The sequence below is a fragment of the Onychomys torridus genome, chromosome 4, assembly GCF_903995425.1.
Source record: "Onychomys torridus chromosome 4, mOncTor1.1, whole genome shotgun sequence".
Taxonomy (NCBI): domain Eukaryota; kingdom Metazoa; phylum Chordata; class Mammalia; order Rodentia; family Cricetidae; genus Onychomys; species Onychomys torridus.
The window spans coordinates 139,826,090-139,848,138 of record NC_050446.1 but is presented as its reverse complement, the minus strand read 5'-3'; the positions used below and the strand labels follow the sequence as shown (position 1 = coordinate 139,848,138).

General features: G+C 43.7%; 1 protein-coding gene across 2 annotated transcripts in view; it reads left to right on the top strand.

Annotated features, from left to right (window-relative positions):
• Raly (RALY heterogeneous nuclear ribonucleoprotein) overlaps positions 1–19,699 on the top strand; it is a 51,955-nt gene extending 32,256 nt beyond the window's left edge. Inside the window, exons 2-9 of one of the 2 annotated variants that reach the window (XM_036186078.1) lie at positions 10,862–11,126; positions 13,068–13,140; positions 13,318–13,365; positions 15,239–15,405; positions 16,677–16,790; positions 16,930–17,171; positions 18,294–18,342; positions 19,373–19,699. In XM_036186078.1, the coding sequence (XP_036041971.1) occupies positions 10,871–11,126; positions 13,068–13,140; positions 13,318–13,365; positions 15,239–15,405; positions 16,677–16,790; positions 16,930–17,171; positions 18,294–18,338 (945 nt within the window). In that variant the 5' untranslated portion in view covers positions 10,862–10,870 and the 3' untranslated portion in view covers positions 18,339–18,342; positions 19,373–19,699. The remainder of the gene's footprint in view (positions 1–10,861; positions 11,127–13,067; positions 13,141–13,317; positions 13,366–15,238; positions 15,406–16,676; positions 16,791–16,929; positions 17,172–18,293; positions 18,343–19,372) is intronic. The other variant, XM_036186077.1, reaches the window with a different exon arrangement.
• Positions 19,700–22,049: the final 2,350 nt, after the last annotated feature.

The window sequence follows — 22,049 nt, the reverse complement described above, 5'->3', positions numbered from 1 at the left end:
TCTAGCAGAAATGAATTGGGGACGTTGAGACAGGCAACTGTGCTTTCTCTCCATGGCTAGACTTGGGCTTCTCTTTCCCACTGCAGGTAGGTAGTTTTGTATTGTGGGATAAATGGTAGCTACCTCTGTGGGAATGTTTTACCTGCTAGCTATTCTCAAAGTCAAGTAGCTTTGCTTTGGGGTTGTTTTGTTGTACTCTTTCTCTTTGTTACAGCAGAGTTAAGGGGACCAACTTATCCCCAGACAAGGTGCCTTGGAAGACACTTTGAGACAAACCTGCTTGGACCTGAAACAGCAAGGGAACTCTGATTCCAGGACTAGCTTCTCAGTGAGCTCAAGTAGCACATGGCAATTAACCAGTGTAATGAGTATTTTATGAGGTCGTATGAACATGACTGGTAAAGCTGGGATCATTCTTGGGAATGGAGAAATCACTGAGCGTGATCTCACGCGAAGGAAGAACATCAGTGATCAGTCTTCCCACTCTTATCATACCCATTACTGTGGGTCTGAGACTCGGTTGCGTCTTTGTTTTTTATTTGTCTTCCTTTGTGATACAGGGGAGAGAACCCAGGACTTCATGTATGCTAAGCAAGTACTCTACTACTGAGTTACATCTCCAGCCAGAGACTCGGTTTTTTAACCTGCAGAGTAAAGAGGATACTGCTCATTTCATTAGGTTGATCAGGATCCATCCTGAGGAATCACTTGTGTAAAGTTTCCATATGTCTTGGGTGAAGTGGCTGTGTATTGTGTTCTTCCTCAAGACAAGAATAAGTATTTGTCTGTCAGGGGAATAAGAGACAGTAACAGAGATGCTCTCCCATTTCAAACTTTCTCCAGCCCTACTCTGTATATATATTTACAGAAGCAGGTGAGGGAGGTTAAGTTTGAAAGACACGCTTCTGTATATTGTTCCTATGGTTTCTCTTGCCACCCCTCAGTGGTGATTCATCTCAGTCTCCTTTTTGGTGGATCTTTCTCTCATGTTTCTCCTCTTTGTTTTGTGTAGGCTGTTTCTGAGGCAGTGGACTTGTACCAGGGCACATCTGCTTTGTGATCATATGGATGTCCCCTGTTTGAGTCTAGTCACCAGACCAATTACTAGATGATTAAACACAGTTCATTTGCTAATATCTAGTTCATAATTAGCTTAGAATTTGGATTTTTAGTGATTATTAGATGGCTAGGTAGTTTTGTGAGTGACTTCTCTTAGTATCTTAAGTCAGTTTTAGAGATTATTAAGATTGCTACTTACCCACTATATGTTGCATTTCCCCATAACTGTTAAGGAACACATTTCATAGATTCTAAGCTTCCACCTAAAGCCACAGTCAAAAGTTAAATTTGTGTGTACGATACAGGAGAGGTGGTATATGCACTCTGACTCATGCCTGAGGCCTAGCCCTGCCTCTGTTTCTGCTTTACATGTTCCTTCAGGGCCTTCTACATACTGACAACAGTGAAATGGTACAGAACTAGGGCCATACGGCACAAATGAGTAAGGGCGGCCTGTGCAAAGCCTGAAATCCCTTCTTATGCTGTGACAGTTTGACAGGCATGGAGAGGAAACACTGTTGAAGTTCACAAGTACAGCTAGACACTAAGACAAGGTATATGAGCATTGATACAGACTTCCTATTCCAACTCTCTTACTCTGAGGTTAAATAATACTGCATTGGGAGATGACACAGGTAAAAACCATCAGAACTGGACTGAATTAATCTGTTTTCATAGCACGTTGGGTTAGCCAAGGTGTTAGTAGTGTATGTCACTGTGACAAAAGACATGAATAAATTAGTTAAGGAAAGTGAGGGTTTGTTTTGGCATACAATTTCAGCCCATATTTAGTTTTTGTTTCTAGGTCTGTGGTAAAGCAGAATGTCATGGTAGAGGGTATGGAAAAGCAAAGCTGCTCATCTTAAAGTGGCCAGAAACCAAGAGACAGAAAAGGGCAAGAGATGAGATACACACTTCAAAGACATGCTTGCTGGTGACTACATCCTCCAACCGGGTGCTGTCTCTTTATTGCCAGTTGGGCCATGAGCTCATCAGTGGGTGGGGTTAATCCTTGATCGACTGACTGGCATCCTCACAGTCCAGTCATTAAAAATAGTGCTTCTAAGCCAGGCGGTGTTGGCGCACGCCTTTAATCCCAGCACTCGGGAGGCCGAGCCAGGCCTCTTGTGAGTTCGAGGCCAGCCTGATCTACAGAGTGAGATCCAGGACAGGCATCAAAACTACACAGAGAAACCCTGAACAAAACAAAAACAATAGTATTTCTAATTGGGGGATAAGACTTCAGTACATGAACCTTTGGGGCTGTTATATCCAAATCATAACATTCTGTTTGTTTGGTTTTTTTTTCCTTCTGTTTTTGTTTCAAGACAGGGTTTCTCTGTGCAGCTCTGACTCTCCTGGGACTCACTCTATATGTAGACCAGGTTGTCTCAAACTCAGATCCTCCTACCTCTGTCTCCTGAATGCTGGGATTAAAAGCATGTGCTGCTGCCACCACCCAGCTATATTCTATTTCTTAAGAAATACCTACCAGCATCTGACACTAGACTAGATACTACTTAATTTTTCTATCTCTGACTTTCTTTTTTCTCTCTCTCTTCCTTCTTTACGCTTGTTTTGCTTTTTGAAACAGGATTTCTCTGTGTACCCCGGGTGTCCTGGCACTCACTCACTGTATGTACTAGGTAATAGAAAAGCAGAACTTATGTAAAAAGAGGATTTATTAGAACGGCTTCTAGTCTGTGGTCCAAGAATCCAGTAGTTAGTTGTTCAGACCAAGAGAATGGTTGTCTCAGCTGGTCCCCAGTATACACTGGAATCCCAAAGAAGTAGGCTCCAATGCCAGTGAATGAATGGATTTGCTAGCAAAAGTAAGAGCAAGCAGGCAGAGAGAAAGTGAGCTTCCAAGATCCGTATTAGAAGTGAGTCTTCCCACTTCAGATGATTTCGTTAAGAAAAATCCCTCACAGGTGTGCCCGGCCACTAGGATTTTCCAGATATAGTTAACAACAAAGAATAGCCATCACAATGAACAATAGAACTCACAGAGATCTGCCTTCCTCTGCCTCCAGAGTGCTGAAATTAAAGGTGTCTATCACCATGCCTGACTTAATTTTTTTATTTTAAATATTTTTAAGAACAAACATAGGTTTTGTTTTCTTTTATGTTCATTGGTATTTTGCCTGCATGTATGTCTGTGTGAGGTTGTCAGAAGCCCTAGAACTGGAGTTACAGATAATGGGCTCCTATGTAGGTGCTGGGAATTGGATTTGGGTCCTCCAGAAAAGTGGTCTGTGGTGATATTTTGTTTGTTATCTAAAAAATAAAGATTGTCTGAAGATCAGAGTGCATAGCTAAGCCACTAGTTAGCCATAGAGGCCAGGCGATGGTGGCACACTCCTTTAATCTCAGCACTCAGGAGGCAGACAGATCTCTGAGTTTAAGGCCACCCTGGGTTACACAAGATTGATCCAGCTAAAAGGGAAACAGAGCCAGGCAATGGTGTCAAGTACCTTCCATCCCAGCTCTTGGGATCTCACCCCTTGAATTCCAGCGCTAGGGAGGTGGAGACAGGATGTGATATGGCTGGCCAGAGAGAGGAATATAAAGGTGGGAGGAGACAGAAGCTCACTCCTCTTCTGCCTGAGGATTCCATAGAGGTAAGAAGTCTCTAATGGCTTACTCCTTTACTTCTCTGATCTTTCAACATTTACCCCGATATCTGACTCTGGGTTTTTATTATTAAGACCAATTAGAATTTGAGTCACAGCTGTCAGTACTGTAACTGCTGTGCTGTCTCTCCAGCCCCCTGACTTAAGTTTCCTTAAAAATTAGATTCATGTATTTATTTAGTCAGTCTGTGGGTGCGCATCGGGAGTTTAGAGAACGGGTTCTCTTCCTCTGCTGTAAATGTCCTGTGGATCTCAGGTCTGCAGGCTTGATGGCAAGTGCCATTACCAGCTGAGCCATCTCTGCCCGCTTGGTACTCTGGCCATAGCAGAATACCTTAATTCTGCTTGGCAGTTGAGGATTCTGAGGCCTAGCAAGTGTGAGAGACATGGCCAAGCTCATAAATCGACAGGACTAGATTTGGAACTCAGTCCTACATGACTCCGAAGTTTATGCTGTTTTTGCTATTTCAGGAAAAACAAAACTAACAACAGTAACAAAAACTGGGTTCCCAAAAGGCTTTTTTATTTTTATTTTTTGAGGCAGGGTCTTAAACTATGTGGCCTTGGCTGGCCTGGAACTCACTGCTTAGACCAGGCTGGACTTGACTTCAGAAACACACCTGCTTCTGCCTTCCAGGTGCTGGGATTAAAGACCCATGCACCATGTCTGGTGAAAGAGGGCTTCTTGACAACCAAGAGAGCAGTCTCTACTTGGTTTCTCAGTAAGGCTGGTACAGGAAACACTCAAAAAATGATTGTTGAATGTGAGAAATAGAAATTAGGCAGTAATAGAAATAGGTGTATGTAGCTGAAGTTTTCTCCAGTCCTGCTTGTCCCACGGTCAGAACTAATCTCTCTCACCCGCCAGTCCTGCAGCTGCTTAGACCCAACCGAATAAACACACAGACACTTATAAACTGTATGGCCGTGTTAGGCTTCTTGCTATCTAGTTCTTACATCTTAAATTAACCTATTTCTATAAATCTATACCTTGCCACATGACTCGTGGTTTACTGGTATCTTACATGTTGGTACTCATGGCGGTGGCCCACAGCATCTCCTGCCTCTGCCTTCTACCTCCCAGCATTCTCCTCTCTGCTTGTCCTGCCTATACTTCCTGCATGGCTACTGGCCAATCACTGTTTTATTTATTAACCAATCAGAGCAACACATTTAACATACAGAACGTCCCACAGCAGGCATAATCCTGTATCTTTTCATAATTTATTACAGATACAACAGAGCACTTTGAAATTGATTAGCCTATTCAATCACTGTACAGATCTGAAAAGATAATCAGGGAGATGCTTTCTATTTCAGAATAAGAGTGTTGTTGTTTGTAGAAATCTCATGACTTGTTTCAGGTCACATGAACAGCCAAGCCAAAGTGGAGTCTTACGGGTCTGTAGCCAGTTCAGCTTGTACTTTGATCCCTCTAAAAGCCTTCTGTGGTGAGAACTGGGAGTTTCTCAGGAGAGTGGAAATTGTCAGTGCTACTTGGGAAATTAGTCCTGTCTGGCCAGTAATGATCATTTGAGCAGTGTTAATGAGTGGGGGCCTGATGAGTTTAATGAGATTAATAGATGTTCTGTCATCCACGGCTGCCTGGTAACCAGGATCTCTGGACTAAGGAGTCCCTAGACACTGACCCATCTAATTGCTTGGCTTTCTCCAGAGATAGGCTCCTATCACTGACAGCAAGTTACTGCTTGCTGTCCTAGGGTTATCTGAGGTTAAAGGCAGAATGAAATCAGAAGTAACCCACCATGACTGCCTAAAACTGACTAAGTGGCATTGGGGCAGCGAGGCCAAGAGTAGCAGCTCCTCCTAAGAGGTGAGCATTCCACGAGGAACAGGTCCAGTGCTGGGCAAGTTCAAACACTAGACCTGATTTAATCTGAGAGGCAGGATTGGAAGCCTAACGAGGGAGGTGTAGAGTCAGCCAGGTTTACAGTAGATGAGTCTGGACTGAAGAATGTCAAGTCCCTTCCCTAGCTGTCTGCCCTTACATAAGTCATATAACTTTGAAAAAATCTTGAGCCTTTAAAGGGGAGTGGGGAGGTGATTAGCAATATTATTTTAGTACTTTCATGATTTTATGATGAATATTGATATTTTATGAACAAGAAATTTATTTCTTCAAGTTCTAGAGTCCAAAAATGAAGGTATCTGGTAAGTGTGCCTGTGGCTCCAGGACAAGTTGTTTTGTTCTGTTCCTATATTGTGGAAAGGGAAAGGTAGTTCTCGGGGGACTTTATATTATAAAGGTACTAAAACCCATTTTTGCAGAGTTGGCTCTTTGGACCTAATCACCTTCTAAACCTGGGAATATCTGAGTGGTTAAGAAAGAAAAGTTGCTATTGGAGATAAAGATAACCATTTCTGGAGAAAGCTAAGCAGTTTGCCCATAAGTATCTACTGCTCCTTGGTTTAGCTGGTCTTGGTTACCAGGCAGCTAGGGATGGACAGAAGATCTCTAAGGTCTGGCTACTATGTTTTCACATTGGGAATTAGGTTCCAACATAGACTTTGAAGGAAGAATGAGGTTCTAAATGCAAAGCCTCACAGACATCCATGGTATTCACAGAAGTCCTGTGCAAATTGAAGAATTGGAGAAGCAGGGAAGCACAAGGGGGGTGTGTATTTGATTGAGATGAGTATTCTTGCCCTAGAAACTGTTAGCTCAGGAATTTTTGCACACACACTCTGGCCCCTGTGGATATCTGGTTGGTTGGTTTGTTGTTTTTCAGTCAGATCTGAATTCCAGTTGTGACTTTGTCTTATTAACTAATTACTTTGTCTCATTTTCCTATTTAAAATAAATCCTTATGTGAAGATCAAATAAGAAAAGATGTATAAAGCGCTGTTACTCAGAATCAGAGGCTCCTTTTACTATAGTGGATTTTGGGGAGATTCTCCATTACCCAAAATTTAGGAGTTGGAGGTACTTTTAGGACTTTTGTATGTTTGCAAAGCTCTTTGGTTTTTTCCTAGTGTTGGCTTTTGTGTTCAAGAACATAGTTTCTGTCTGAAATATTTGAACTTGGGAAAACAGTTTGCTTTTTGCCAAATTTCTGTTCTTACTAACTTGAAGAAGCTGGCCCATCCCTTTGAGCTGTAATTGCATTTCAAAGCTATTGTCCCTGGTAGGGGTTTAATTAGTTTAAGGCTCCAGCTTTTAAGCAGTTGTTTTATCTAGCAAGTGAAAGTGAAGACATTGGCCTAGGAGGCAGCTCTAACCCTCTAGTTTTCCTCTAGCATAGCAGTGTTTTTGAGATTCTATCTTTGTTTTCTGCTCCATGCTTTCCTGGATGCCCATCTCACTTATAGGAAAAATAGAATACAAAAATCCTAATCTTGTGGGGTATGATAGCTCATGCTTGTCATTTTAGCATTTGGGACGTGGAAGTAGGCAGATAAATTCAAGGCCAGCTTAAGCTGTACGAGACTATCTTTAAAGAGAGAGGTGGTGGGGTGTGGGGGTGGAGAGGGAGAAAGAGAAAAGATATTGAAGGGCCAAGGCAAAAAAAAAAAAATAACAGCAAAAAACTAGACTTAGAGCTAGAGGACACCCCAAACCCTGGGGCTGGGGCTGGCTTTAATCTTGGTTGTTCTGTTTATGAACCAGAGTTCCTGCTAATCTGACATTACAGATATCTCTAATAACAAATGTGGTTGTTATATGACCTCCCCAGGCCCACCATCCACCTCTCCTCAGCCTTTTGTTTTGTTTTTTGGGTGTTTGTTTTTGTTTTGAGGCAGGGTTTATCTGTGTCCTTTTTAGTGCCTTTTAGGACCAGGCTGGCCTCGAACTCAGAGATCTACCTGGCTCTGCTTCCTGAGTGCTGGGATTAAAGGCGTGCACTACCACCGCCCAGCTCAGTTACACAGTTTATAAAGCAAGGTTTGGCTGGCAGTGGGGAGTAGCTTACCAAGTTAGGTAATTTTGCTGAAAAGGATATTGATATTTTTAGGATCCATACTCTGAGATAAATGGAAATCTTGAAAAATCCAGGAAGAAGCTAGATGTGATGGCAAATGCTGGTGATCCAAGCACTTGAGAAGCAGGAGGCAGGAATTTAAGGTCATCATCTTTGGCTCTATATAGCAAGTTCAAGGCCAGCTTTAGTTACATGTTATTTTGTCCTTGAAGCAAGGTGGGGGAGAATAAAGGAGGAAAATATAAAATAGGGCTGTTTATGAAGTTGGGGTTTGTTGGTTTGTGAGGATGGGCATTTGGACCCGACTAGAAAACCAGGCCTGAAAACTAGGGAGTATGGCATACACCTTTAGTAAGTACCATTCAGGTACATTCTACAACTCCCTAGACATGTGTCTATCCTCTTGTGCTTAGGGAGTCTACAGAGTAGCATGCAGCCTACATGCCAAAGCATCATGCATGACTTAAAAATCAACTGAGAGGAAATAGTTTGGGATTTGGGTACCAGAGCATGTTCCATTTAGCAACCACATGCATATATGCTCTCTGTGTCATCTCTACAGATCAGAGCAGGGTTGTCACCTTGTTGACTTGTCTTGGTATCCTAAGAGTGTGCTCCAGTCTGATCATGACTCACCTAGAATGGCCCCCTAGTGGTGGTGTTAATAAAATAGACAAATTCATATGGTTGTACTAGTATTTGGTCTTGTAAAGGCCTCCACAGTTTGCAAAGTTCTTTTATATGTATTGCCCCAAAGCTCAAGTGAGGAGAGAAAAGATTGGCAGAGCCAAGCCTGAAGAACTGTTCTCCAGCAAACCAGTGAGTGCTGGACCATCCACAGTGCTCCTTCGCAGGGGTGCTCAGTGAGTGCTTCCTGGGCAGTTGTGTTGGAGGCTCCTAACAATCTGAGGGAATCCACCACTGTCCTGTCCTTGTCAGGTAAATGCAGAGCCAGCAGCCATTACATCTGAACTATCATCTCTCCTTCCCTCTTTCTCAGTCCTCACCCTGGGCCTGGTTGTCTCCCTCCTGCCAAACAAAGTGGCATCTCTCTGCATAGTTTTGAGCAGGATGAGTTAATGTCTAGTGTCACAATGTCACCTTATAAAGTTTGTTTGTGGATGGGCAAGGACTTAACCTTTGAATTACTTACCATCCAGGTAGGAGGATTGTTGTAACTGAAAAGTGGGAAAGCGTTAAACATTCCCTGTTGTTTATGAAGAGTATATTGGATATTGTGTTCGTGGATATCTCCTTGTGTCCTTCACTGCTTGATAAACTTTGGTGTAAAAGTAAACAAGAGCCTGTCTGGTCCAAGTCAGTTCTATAGCTCACACCAGCCTCTTCATTAGTAGAAGTGAGATAAGCTCTGAGCCCTTGCTTTAGGATAGTACAAAAAGAACATTTCTTCACCTTGCATTCCTACTTAATTCTCTGAAAAGAATCCCCTACCCCTCAGTATTAGGCAGAATAAACAGACTGGCTGATGAAGGTTTTTATACGTTTTGCTTGGAGACTTATTTAGTACCTTCTGAAACTACCCTAGGAGATATGTTTGGAGTTGCATGATGAACACAGGGCCAGGAAGTACAAATGTCAAGACCAGACCGCAAACCTTACCTACTGGAATTAACAACCTTTTCCCTTTTTCTTGGGCCTTATGCCAGGGTGCAACTGTTCTGCACAAGGGCTCTGTGGGGTAACATAGAGTTAAGACCGAGTTTTTCTGGTTTTCCTGAAATTTACTATGCAGACCAGGTTGGCCTTGAACTCACCTTTCTCTACCTTCTGAGTGCTGGGATTAAAGGCATGCTCCATTGTGGCCAACAAGGACATACATTTTAAGAAGTCAAGTATAGGGGCATGCACTTGTAATATCAGTACTGGAGGAAACAGAGCTAGGCTTGCTGGCTAGCAAGGTCAGCATACTTAGTAAAGATTGAAAAACAGCCAGGCGGTGGCGCACGCCTTTAATCCCAGCACTCGGGAGGCAGAGGCAGGCGGGTCTCTGAGTTCAAGGCCAGCCTGGTCTACAGAGTGAGATCCAGGAAAGGTGCAAAGCTACACAAAGAAACCCTTGTCTCGAAAAACGAAACAAAACAAAAAAAAAGATTGAAAAACAGTCTCACAATAACAAGCAGGGGGACTGCACTGAGACATGATACCTCAGTTTGTCTACGGACCTGCAGATAGACACACTTACAGGAGTAGCTGCAAACTCGTTTATAAGCCAAACTGATTGAGTCAGTATAAAGTGAATAACAAACTAAATTCTAAAGACCATTCGTGGGTAAATTTGTTATCTCAACTATTTAAATTGGCTTTAACTCTAGGAAGCAGTGATGGAGCTGACGGAAATGGTCTTTAAAAGTGTTTAAATGCCTCTTATTAGAAAGTTAACAATCTTAACAAAGTTTTTAGCAGAGTCTCAGTTTCTGGTAAAATAATCTATATTCATCCATGAGTTCTTGGGATTATTCAGTATTACAGTGGCTAGTAAACACACTTTATAGAGTGCTTTAGACTTTCTTTAGACTTTACTGACTGAGTTAGTAAAGATGAAGTACTTCTAGATCAGACTAAGCAATTTTTTTTTTTAATAGGGACTGTTGAAGTTAGCATGTGTCCTTTTCATGACAGTTCTGCATTGAAGGAATATAAAAAAGCTGTAGAAAATTATTAAATTTAGTTTTTAAATGGGGTAACATTTGTGATAAACATTTTAAAAGATACAGGGTTTAAAAAAAAATGGGAGTCGGGCTGGAGAGATGGCTCAGCGGTTAAGAGCCCTTCCTGCTCTTCCAGAGGACCCGGGTTCTATTCCCAGCACCCACATGGCAGCTCACAACTCCCTGTAATTTCAGTTTCCTGCTGCAAAACACCAATGCACATAAAATAAAAATAAATAATTTTAAAAAATGGCATCAAGAGACTGGCAATCCCAGCCTTGCTGTTGACTAGCACTGGGACCTTCCTATGTTGATTTTTCCCATATGCACTATCATGTGAGTACCAAATGAGGAAACACTGTAAAGCACCTCGTATAAGATTAGCAGCAACTCTTGATAATGTAACAAGAAAACAGAATGCTAGCACAGGAAAGATGGGTGCCATAGGGATGAGAATTAGAAAGGCAAGGAGCGAATTCAGGCTAGTCAGGATATGGGCCATGAACATTCCTCATGCCTAGCCTGAGAACCCAGTTTCACATTGGCATTATCTTTTCAGGTGGACACCATGTCCTTGAAGATTCAGACCAGCAATGTAACCAACAAGAATGACCCCAAGTCCATCAACTCTCGGGTCTTCATTGGGAACCTAAACACAGCTGTGGTAAAGAAGTCAGATGTGGAAACCATCTTTTCCAAATATGGCCGTGTGGCCGGCTGTTCTGTGCACAAAGGCTATGCCTTTGTCCAGTATGCCAATGAGCGCCATGCCCGGGCAGCTGTGCTGGGAGAGAATGGACGGGTGCTGGCTGGACAGACTCTGGGTAAGTTAACCTCTCTGTCCTCTGAGTAGCTACTGTCTGGGAGTTTATGACTTCAACAGACATAAATTATATTTTTAATCAATTCTTAAATGATTGCCTATAAAGAGATTGTTATAGATGCCCCTTTTTATCCTGCCCTTGCTTTCCCAATGCTTTTTTTAAAAAAATTATTTGTGTTTCTGGGCATGGTGGCATGTACCTTTAATCTCAGCACTTGGGAGGCAGAGGCAAGTGGATCTCTGTGAGTTCAGGGCCAGCCTGGTCCATTCCAGGACATCCAGGGCTACACAGAGGGATCCTGTTTCAGAAGGGGAAAAAAAGTATGTTTGTTTACACATACACATGTATATGTAAACCATGGTTTCTGTGTAGAGATCAGAGGACAACCTTATGGAGTTGGTTCTTTCTACCTTTATGTGGGTTCTAAGGTTCAAACTCTAGGCAAACACCTTTCTCTCTGGTTTTCATAGCCTCTTTTTTTCTCCCCTTAAATTAAAAATAAATAAATAAATAAATAAATAAATAAATAAATAAATATATATATATATATATATATATATATATATATAAAATGCTTTTTTTTCCTATCCCCAACTCCTCCCATTCTTACTCACCAATTTAATTTTGTTTTTTTTCCTCCATCTTTCTCTCAAAAAAAGAAAGAAATGAATAAAAACAAGGAAAATCACATAGTAAAACAGAGTCAGAGAGATTAAAATGCCAAAATGAAACAAAAAGCCCCCCCCCCTTATAAAAAAGCAAACAAAAACCAATGGGTTTAGTTTTGTGTTGGTCGGCTGCTCCTGGGTGTAGGGCCTGCCCTGTTTGGGATTGATAGACCCACTGGCACTGCATTGAAGGAAACGGATCTTCCTCTTGCTGGGAGATAACAGTTGCAAATAACTTAACCTCTTTTAGTGCTACAACCCAGTTGAACTTGAACCTCTAGGTCCTGTGTGTGCTGCCATAACCTCCGAGTCCATGTGTGCCTTAGTCCTGTTGTATCTGGAAGACATTGTTTATTTGGAGTCATCCCTCACCTCTGGTTCTTAGAATCATTTCCACCTCCTCTTCTGCATAGACCCTGTGCCTTGAGGGGAGTGGTTTGATGAACACATCCTATTTAGAACTGTTTGCTGCAAAGTCTCACATTGTTTAGTTCTGAGTCTCTGCGTTAATTCCTGTCTCTTGCAAGAAGAAGCTTCTCAGATATGGGTTGAGCAATGCACTCACTGATCTACCCCCATAGCCTCTTAAAAACAAGTTTTTGGTTCTAGTTAAAATCCAGATTCTCCATAGAACGGGAACAAAATGAACTAGTATAACCTGTTACCTCAGTCTATAGAAGATATGGGTTAGAACCCTTTCTAAAATCTTTGAGGAGCTGTGAACACAAGGACTAAAGGGAAGCTGTGTACTCTTCGCTTTATTGATTACACATACATATGAAATGACTGTTGGTGTCTACCTTACAGTGTTTTTATGTGTGTGTGCTTGCTTGCTTACATCTTTATATGTGCTTTAGAAGGTATATCTATATGCATGTAGAAGTGAATATTAGATATGCTCATGTGATTGAATGTGTAGAGAATGTGTGAGCACATACTTTTGCATGTGGGTATGACTTTCTTACCTGGATATGTATATGTGAGGATGTACATGTGTTCATATATACCTGATTTATATGAATGTACTTGAAAATATGTATTTATATGGTATGTGAAGACTTATATATGTGCCTGAATGTATATGAATATGTAACCAGGCATATCCATGTGATATACGGATATTCTTCTAATGTTTGAAAATTAAATATCTGAAGACCTTTGGCTACCTCACTTGCATGTGTGCACTGTGTAAATACATTGTGGCACAATGTGATGTGTGTGGGCGTACTGCTGTCATGTCAGCGTTCCAACTCTGCTGCTGCTTTCCACACAGATATCAACATGGCTGGAGAGCCCAAGCCCAATAGACCCAAGGGGCTAAAGAGAGCAGCGACTGCCATATACAGGTGAGGCTCTATGCCTGTTTTTGTTCTTGTTTTTTGTCTGCATTGGTTGGGTCCCTCTTCACAGAGGGCATAAATGCTGAGAGTGACATTGTGCCAAGCTTAGAATTTAGAAAGACATTTGGAGATGAGGACCTATGGAGAAGTGGGCTGAGTGGCCATCTCCCTTTGTTTTCCTAGTGGCTACAGCTTTGACTATGATTACTATCAAGACTACTTCTATGCCAGGTGAGCAGGGAGGGGCGTGTCTAGGCATTAAATAGCCACACTGGAAGGGTCTTAAGAGATTGCTAGTATAGCTCAACAAAGTCCTCCAGTTGGGAACTGAAGCATAGAATTTTGAATGGGTCTTTGCTTCACAAATCAGGGACACAGCTAAGACTAGAGTCTCATTTTGTAGGTGCTCAGGCCAGAGCACCCACTGTCACACCAACTCTTCCATTCTGACTGCCTTGCCTCTTCCTAGTCCTGTAGTGTAGGCAGTGTAACACACCCGGGCAGCTGCAGTACAAAAACAGGCACAGTGCTTTCACGGGTAGTTTTTGAACCCTCAAACTCTTGCTCGGTCTCTTTGTCTCTGTAAGGTGTCACAGCCAGAAAGGAAGCCCACACAGATAGTTTGGTCTGACCCTAGTGACTAAGAGGTCACAGTTATTTGGAGGCCTGAATTAGCCCCTGATAGGTTGTGATCTGCCTTTTATCCCCATCTATCCCCAATCCTACCTAGACTTCAACCTTGAAGTCTATTTCAGAGGCCCCAGCCACATTTGTTGAGAAGTTTTACAAACGAGTTATATCCTCCTGTTGAGTGCGGGGATTACAAGACTAACCACAGTGCCAGCTCCTGGTCATGTGCTTGACTAGAAGTTGCGGTAAAGATTAAATCAGAACCTCTCTTCCTTCTCCAGATAGCCCAGGGAAAACAGCTTTTCTGAACCATTTTCTTTGCTGTCAGTGTTTTCAGGAAATAATGTGGTACAGTGCAAAGTGTCCTAACCTGGAAGTCAGAAGTCTTGCATGCTAATCTCTGTCTTGCCACTGAATGGATTAGCTATCTTTGGGCAAATTCTCCTACTAGTCAGTGAGATAGACTTATATCAAATGGTCTCTCAGGACTCCTGAAGCTCTTGCAATCTTATGGTTCGGTGATCATCACCTCCCCTTGTGGGTCAAAATGAAGGATCAGAAGTTCAGTTCATTCCCAGAGACTGAATACTGGCTGCTACCACCTGCAGGACTCTAAACAGGAGCACCAAGAAATGGGACCTTGAGTTTCCTAGTGATGGCAGGTTCTCATCCAAAAATAGAGGATATTCCTGACCAAGTCTGGTGTCCTTCAGAACCATGGTCATAGCAGATGTGGGAGAGTTGCCTACTCAGCAGCCTTCAGAGTTTGTCTGCTCTCAGGAAGAGAAGCCCTTCTGGAGAGGGCACAGCCTGGGAACTTTGGGTCTAATTTAGTGCCTACCCTTGAAATACTGTTGAGTGCTTGGCCTGTATCTCTGAAGAAGAAAACAAAGGTCCACAAGGAAAAAGGGGCTTAGAGTCTGAGGCTGTAGGTTCCTCGACTGAGTGTGTCAGTCCACTGGAACCCAGCTTTCACTTGTCATACGTTCTCAGGTATTTGTAACCAGGCTGTCATGCTCTACCCTTACTGCACACTCAGGTAGACAGTGAACTTGGACAGCCCTCCTCATTAAGTAGATGGGAAAACAAAGTTCAAGGGTTGGCCACCTACTTTTAAACCCTTCTCTTTCCAGGTAGGGATTTATGCTGTTTTGACATTTACAAATTAATCACAGGTTGGGGTGGCAGTTATCTGAGTAGAAGGTAGGTCTGGATGTTGCTGACCTCAAGAGAGGCTCCTTTCTGCGAACAGGCTGTTTGTTCCTAGGCTGCTTCTCCTGGCGTGGCTGGGGATAAGGAAATAGTAAGGCTTTCACTAGCCTTTAGGATCCCAAAAGCCCTTTTCATACCAGGGCTTGTTGGAAGCAGACACGTCTTCCATGTCCCTTTCAGGGTACACAGGTAAAGCTAGTGTTGTAGTGCCTCCTGGTGGTCACAGGCCATGCTGCAGCCTCTGGTCTATTTGTCTTCCCAGGCTGTTTGATTACCGAGGCCGCCTTTCTCCAGTGCCTGTGCCCAGGGCAGTCCCAGTGAAGAGACCCCGTGTCACGGTCCCTTTGGTTCGCCGTGTCAAAACTACAATACCTGTCAAGCTCTTTGCCCGTTCCACAGCCATCACTACTGGCTCAGCCAAGATCAAGTGTGAGTAACCTTTATTTGTTTGTTGATTTTTTTTTTTTTTTTTTTTTTTTTTTAAGCTTTGAGACGGGGTCTGCCTCTTGAGTGCTGGAATTAAAGATGTGTGCCACCACGACCTGGTGACATCTTCCAGTCTTTCTAGATCATTGGCTCTTGAACTCCTTGGGGGTTGCATATCAGATATTTACATTATGATTCATAACACTAGCAAAATTTCAGTTATGAAGTAGCAGTGAAATAAATTTATAGTTAGGGGTCACCACAACGAGGAACTGTATTAAAGAGTTGCAGCATTAGGAAGGATGAGAACCACTGTTTTGGATGGTTTGTTTTTTTTTATCATCACTAAAATAATAGAACCACATTTTTTTAAATTGATTTTTAAATTTTTAATCTTTATTTTTATTTTATGTGTATGGGTGTTTGCCCGCATGTATGTCCCTGTACCGTGTATATACAGTACCTGTGGAGGCTAGAAGAGGGTGATGGATCTCCCTGGGACTGTTATGTAGGTGCTGACGATCAAAGTCAGGTCTTCTGCACGAGCAACCAGTGCTCTCAGTCACTGAGCCATCTCTCTAGCCCCTAGAGTCATACTTTATTAACAGTGAGGAAATAAAGGAGGAAGTCTGCAGCTGAAATTACTCATAACAATCAAGTGTTTGGATGCATTTCTTAAAAAAAAAAAAAAAAAAAAAAAGGTCCAGTGCTGTGTGACACCCATTGAATCGATAGCATATTTTTCTCTAGTAAGGATAAGGGCAAATTTATTCTGGTCTTTGTATACTGCAGTCAGGAAATCTAATTGCAAAGACTTTTTTTTATACCTTTAAAAACAGACCCCACCCTGTTAACACAGCTAAAGACACATGTCATTACTTAGGTGTTCCTAGAATGCACCACAGACCTACATTGTTTTTGTTTTTGACACAGGATTTCATGATTTAAACCAGATTAACCTTGAACTCACAATCCTCCTGTCTTCGCCTCCCAAATGCTGGAATTGCAGATGTGCTGCACATATGGCCCCAACCTACATTCTTATCCATCTTCAGTCCTTCTATAAAGGATTGAGAGGTCTAGGGAAATGGCCAGGTTCATATGTATGGACTGGTCACCCCTGGGGATGACCTCTTGGTTCTCTCAAGAAGAGACCTTTTCTCTTGGCTGGAAAAGAGCCAAAAAAGAATGGCCTTCCCTGTTGACACTGTGAGGCTGGGGTTTTGTTTGCATTGGGCCCCTAAGTGATAACATTGTCTCCTCTCCACTCCCAGTAAAGAGCAGCGAGCTACAGACCATCAAAACAGAGCTGACACAGATCAAGTCCAACATCGATGCCCTGTTGGGTCGCTTGGAACAGATTGCTGAGGAGCAAAAGGCCAACCCAGGTCAGCTGTGAGGGCAGTGCTTGGGAAGAGAATGTGCCCAAGGGTCGGGCCCCCGAGAGCTGCTGCGTAGTGACCAGCTTTCACTTAGGTGTGCTGAGTAGCTGAACACTAGTCCCTTTTCTATTTCTTATCCTTCAAGATGGCAAGAAGAAGGGTGACAGCAGCAGCAGCGGTGGAGGAGGTGGCAGCAGCGGTGGAGGCACCAGTGGCAGTGCTGGTGGTAGTGGTGGCAACAGTGGCAGCGGTGGCGGCAGTGGCAGCAGCCGGCCACCGGCTCCCCACGAAGACACAGCCTCTGAGGCAGGCACACCCCAAGGAGAAGTCCAAACTCGAGATGATGGTGATGAGGAGGGACTGCTAACACATAGTGAGGAGGAACTGGTAAGGGCCTGGCTAGCTGTGTGACTTGGAAGGGCTGGGGCTGTTCCCCTGAAAAACTCCGTCCTTTCTGCTTTCCAGAGCCTTAGTCCTATGAGGAGTAGGAAGAGTGAGCAGTGTACAGTTCACTGTGTGAGCTGCTGGTCAGAAGTCCCACTGAAGACTGACTGGGGCAGACCTCAGCTAAGCCAGGCCCCACTCTGTCTTCTAGTCTAGTCTAGGAGGAGAGACTTGAGCCTAAGAATTGCACACAGCCTCTCAGGGAGGGTAGGGGTTGACAAGGGAAGCCATGGGAAGATGGGAATTTTAATTTCACATCAGAATTTTCTAAAAGCTGAATACTGGAGTATTCGTGGTGATGTTAGGATCCATGAGAGTGGGCCTAAACTGAGTGAAAAGGTCCGATTCTTTGAACCTTCAAGATGTCTGCTACAGTGTGTTTGCTGCTTGTTTAGTGAACACTGAATTGAATATCATCACACTTTGTAACTTAACAATAGTCCTGAACTACACATGAGATAAGAATGGCCACATTTACCAGGAAGAAGCTGAAATGCAGAACTGCCAGGTACCTTGCCCAGGACCTTACAGCAAGTAAGAGCAAGGCCTGTGTTGAAGCCTAGAACTTGACTGGGTCTGGAGCTCTTCCTTTACCCACTGCTGGCTTACAGCACACGGTAGACTGTCTGATCAGCACAAATCCTCCCTGTGCTCCGCTCGTTTCTCTTTCCTTTCTTTTTTTAAGCTACCGTGGTGTTTCATCTTATTCTCTCTTCTGCATAGTACTCTCAGTGAAAGCTCTGAAGACTAGAAAGTACCCTACCCCAAAGTTGGGCAGCCCACTGACATATATGGCTTTAAACTTACTGTAGTCCATGGTTGTTCCATGCATAGAAACATGTCCCTGTTAGATCAGCAAATCCCATAAGTGGTGCCTTCCATTTCCTGTGGGGTCTTCAAATGACCCTCTCAGGATCCTAAGTTTGGCTCATTTCCTTTCATTGGACCTCCTTTTTAATGGTCCCCAGGTAGTCCTCTGAGCCACGGGACCTTTCTGAACGGGTAGCTCAGGGCAGAACTTGGGAACGTGCAGTGAATGATCTTAGCTTGTCTTCTTCCTCTCAGGAGCACAGCCAGGACACAGATGCAGAAGATGGGGCCTTGCAGTAAGCAGGTATGGGGGCGCCTAAGGAGCCTCACAGGAGGTCAGTGAAGTGGAGGTTGCAGTTTCTTCTGACGTGGGTCTAGAGAGCCATACTGTGCCAAAGCCGAAGGTCCTCACAATGTAGCCTCACTCCAGTGGCCACGTATAGGGCCACTCAGAGAGTGTTCCCTTGGAATCAGGATGACAATGGAGGAAAACTGCAGGCTGGCGGCGGTGGGAGGAACGCTGTGCAGCTTAGTGTGTGCGCTCCAGAGGGAGGACAGACGGCCTTATTGGAGCACAGCATTCTACGTCTTCAGGGTGCAGGACAGGGCAGGAGCTGCCTGTTCTGTAACCCAGCCCTGAGGACTAGGGGAAGGTGCATTCGTTTTCAGAGGGGGTTACTAGGAAGTGTCTCATGGGATAGAAGTTCAGCTTAATTCTGTTGAGGGAGGAGATGCCCTGCCAGCCTTTTATGGCAGGAGCTGTTGGTTTATCTGCTCTCCTTCGACCCTGCAAGATTAGGATTGTGTGTGTATCAAAGAAGTGGTAATGCTATGTTGAAGGGTAGAATGAAATACTAGCATGTCTCATGAAAATCCAAAATCATAACTGGTGCTTAAATTTGAATTTAGTAATATGTAGCCCCAAAGCCTCCACTCTGGCCACTGTCTGTTATCCTGTTCTGCCCTACCCTAGAGGTTTACAGGTGACAGGTGCCTTGATAGATCACACATTTAATATACAGCATCTCTATCAGTAAGAGCTTCTAGGTTAGTTCAGCAAATTCCTCATAAGCCTTTCCTCTTGAAACTTGTTGAATTTATTTTTACCCAGATCACTGTTTATTATATACTGTGAAGCTAATTCATGTCAAGTATTGAGGCTCAGGTGGGGAGATAGCTCACGGAAGGGGTTGAGCCTTTCCCATGTTTAATTCGTGGTCAGGAAATTAGGCAAGGTGCAGACATAGCTCTGCAGACAGGCCATCCCTTTTCCTTACCCCCTATGATCAAAGAGTTTCTCTCTCTCAGTCTTAGTTTCTTCTTTGCCTTGACAGGAGAAATGGCCACCAGCAGAAGGGCATCACTGTCTCAGGCCTCAAGCCAGGCACTCATTTCTGGATGCCAGTTTGTAGCGGGTACCAGAGGAAAGCTGACAGCAAGCACTCTTCCCCATGCATCCCAGCCAGTGAGTGCTACATCCTTTGCAAGTGGAGTTACTGGCCTACCCTTACCCCATGCACTCTTCCTGTCTGCACTGCCTGGGCCCAAGGGCAGAATACATTCTGTCCTTCCCCAGGGCATTCCTAGGCTTGGGGTTTTCTATAGGTTTGAAAGTAGGGGGGTTGGGATGGGTGGGGGGCAACTGACAATAAAGAGATTGGATCCAAATATGCTCTGAGATGGAATGGTTTGCTTATTTGGTTGGTTGGTTTTGTTTTGTTTACATTTATTATTATTGTGCATGTATGGTGTGGGGTGCATGTCAAACCATATGTGGAGGTCAAAGGACAACTTTGTGGAGACAGTTTCCTCTTTCCACCTTTATGTGAATTTTGGGGATTGTCAGGCTTGGGCAGGAAACACTGAGCCATTGAGCCTTCTCACTGTCTCTACTTCTTTGATAAAACACTATGACCAAAAGTTGAGGAGGAAAGGGTTAATTTTATCTTCTACTTCCAAGTAACAGTCTATCATTTGGGGAAGTCAGGGTAGCAACCTGAAGCAGTAACTGATACACAGGCCATGGAGGGGTGCTGCTTCTAGGCTTGCTCCCCATGGTTTGTTCAGCCTGCTTTCTTAAAGCCACCCACATTGGGCTAGGCATTCCCGCATCAATCTGCAATCAAGAAAATGCAGCACAGTCCAGTCTGGTGGGGGAATGTTCTCACAATTGAGGACTCTGGCTTGTGTCAATTAGACAGAACACACTAGCCTGTGGTCTTTCTCATAGAGGCATTCGGCCTTCCTGTCCACCAGAGAGCTGGTATGCTCAACCCTTCTGTTCTGCCATCACTAGCTTCTCTTCTCCAGGAGCACTGTCTCCAGTGTCCAGTACGGATCCATTTGCGCCAAAGTTAGGTGTGATGGCACATGCCTATCATCCCAGCACTTGGGTAAGTGGAAGCAGAAAGATCAGTTCATGGCTGGTCGGGACTCCATGAGACCTTGTCTCAACCAAAAACAAAACCCCACAAATGTACCATTTTTGGAGCATCTATGCGAACTCTAAAATGGGCAAGGTAGCATGTAACTCTAGTCCCTAAATTATTTTTCCTTTTGGTAAACTTAGGCCTTTTGTTTGTAAGACAGTTTAGATACTGCTCTGACCTGGCAATGGTCCTTCCCTTTTTGGGAAATGGCCTTAATTCAGCTGCTGTTCTGGTCATTTAGGGAAGTACTAAGATTCTGCAGGAAACCTCTGGAAAGTGGCTCATGACTCAGCAACTGCTTGTATGAGTGGAGCTTTTTAGATTGTTATGTAGCCCATGCTGGGCTTCAAGTTCTACCGCGACTTCCTGAGTGCTGGGATCACAGGACTGTGCCTCCACACCTGCCTCATTCTTGCTTTAGCTATACTCCGCTTTTGTAGTATTGGCTCTCTAGAGGGTGTGTGTTGAAAGAGAGAGAAGATAGAGATTTCATGGGTATTTTGCTAAATTCCTTTTTTTTTTTTTTTAAACTTAAAAAAAAAAAAAAGATGATTTATTATGTATAGTATTGTGCCCGCATGTATGTCTGCAGGCCAGAAGAGGGCACCAGATCTCGTTACAGATGGTTGTGAACCACCATGTGGTTGCTGGGAATTGAACTCGTGATCTCTGGAAGAGTAGTCAGTGCTCTTAACCTCTGAGCCATCTCTCCAGCCCCTCTGCTAAATTCTTTACAGTTAGTTTCTCCCTTACAATCTTCCAGAAGTGGAGATGAACTGACGTTTTTCCACGCTCATGTCATTTGGGAATCATGATGCAAATCTGCACTTGTAGCCTAAATGACTGAAGTACTGCTCTTTAATGACCCGAGTCAAATCCTACTCTGTCCAGCGTGTTCGTCTTTTTCCCTTGTGAACCCTCGTCTGTACAGTTGCCACCATTCCCTACCCTGCTGCCTAAGTCTGTGTCCTCCACTCCAGATTTTTCCATGGTAGCCTGGACTTTTAACTTACTAAGTTCCAGATATATCCCTCTCTTGACATTTCAACAAGAGGTTACCATCTGTAAAGAGCCATGTGATTGAGCTGCAGAAAGCACAAAAATGCCTTTGTTTTTTCAAGGCAGGGTTTCTGTGTAGCTTTGTGCCTGTCCTGGAACTCACTCTGTAGCCCAGGCTGGCCTCGAACTCACAGAGATCCACCTGCCTCTGCCTCCCCAGCACTGGGATTAAAGGTGTGCACCACCACTGCCCAGCAAAATGTCATGTCTTTAAAGCTTGTAATTTGTGTTGTACTACATGCAATTATCTTTGACTGGCCTGCTTGCTGGTCACAGGTTAAACATGCCTAAGCTCTTTTTCATGTTACCTGTGAGGACATTGGGAACTGGAGTTATAGTTGTGAGCTGCCATGTGTATACTGGGACTCACACTTGAGCCCTCTCCAAGGGTAGCCAGTGCGTTAAATCACTGAGCTACACCTTTCCAGCCCCAGATTCTATAATAACCTGGGCTCTGCTGTTCCCCTCCCTCCCATTTTATTGAGGTAGAGACTTAGATTCTAATCTAATCTATAATAGCTAT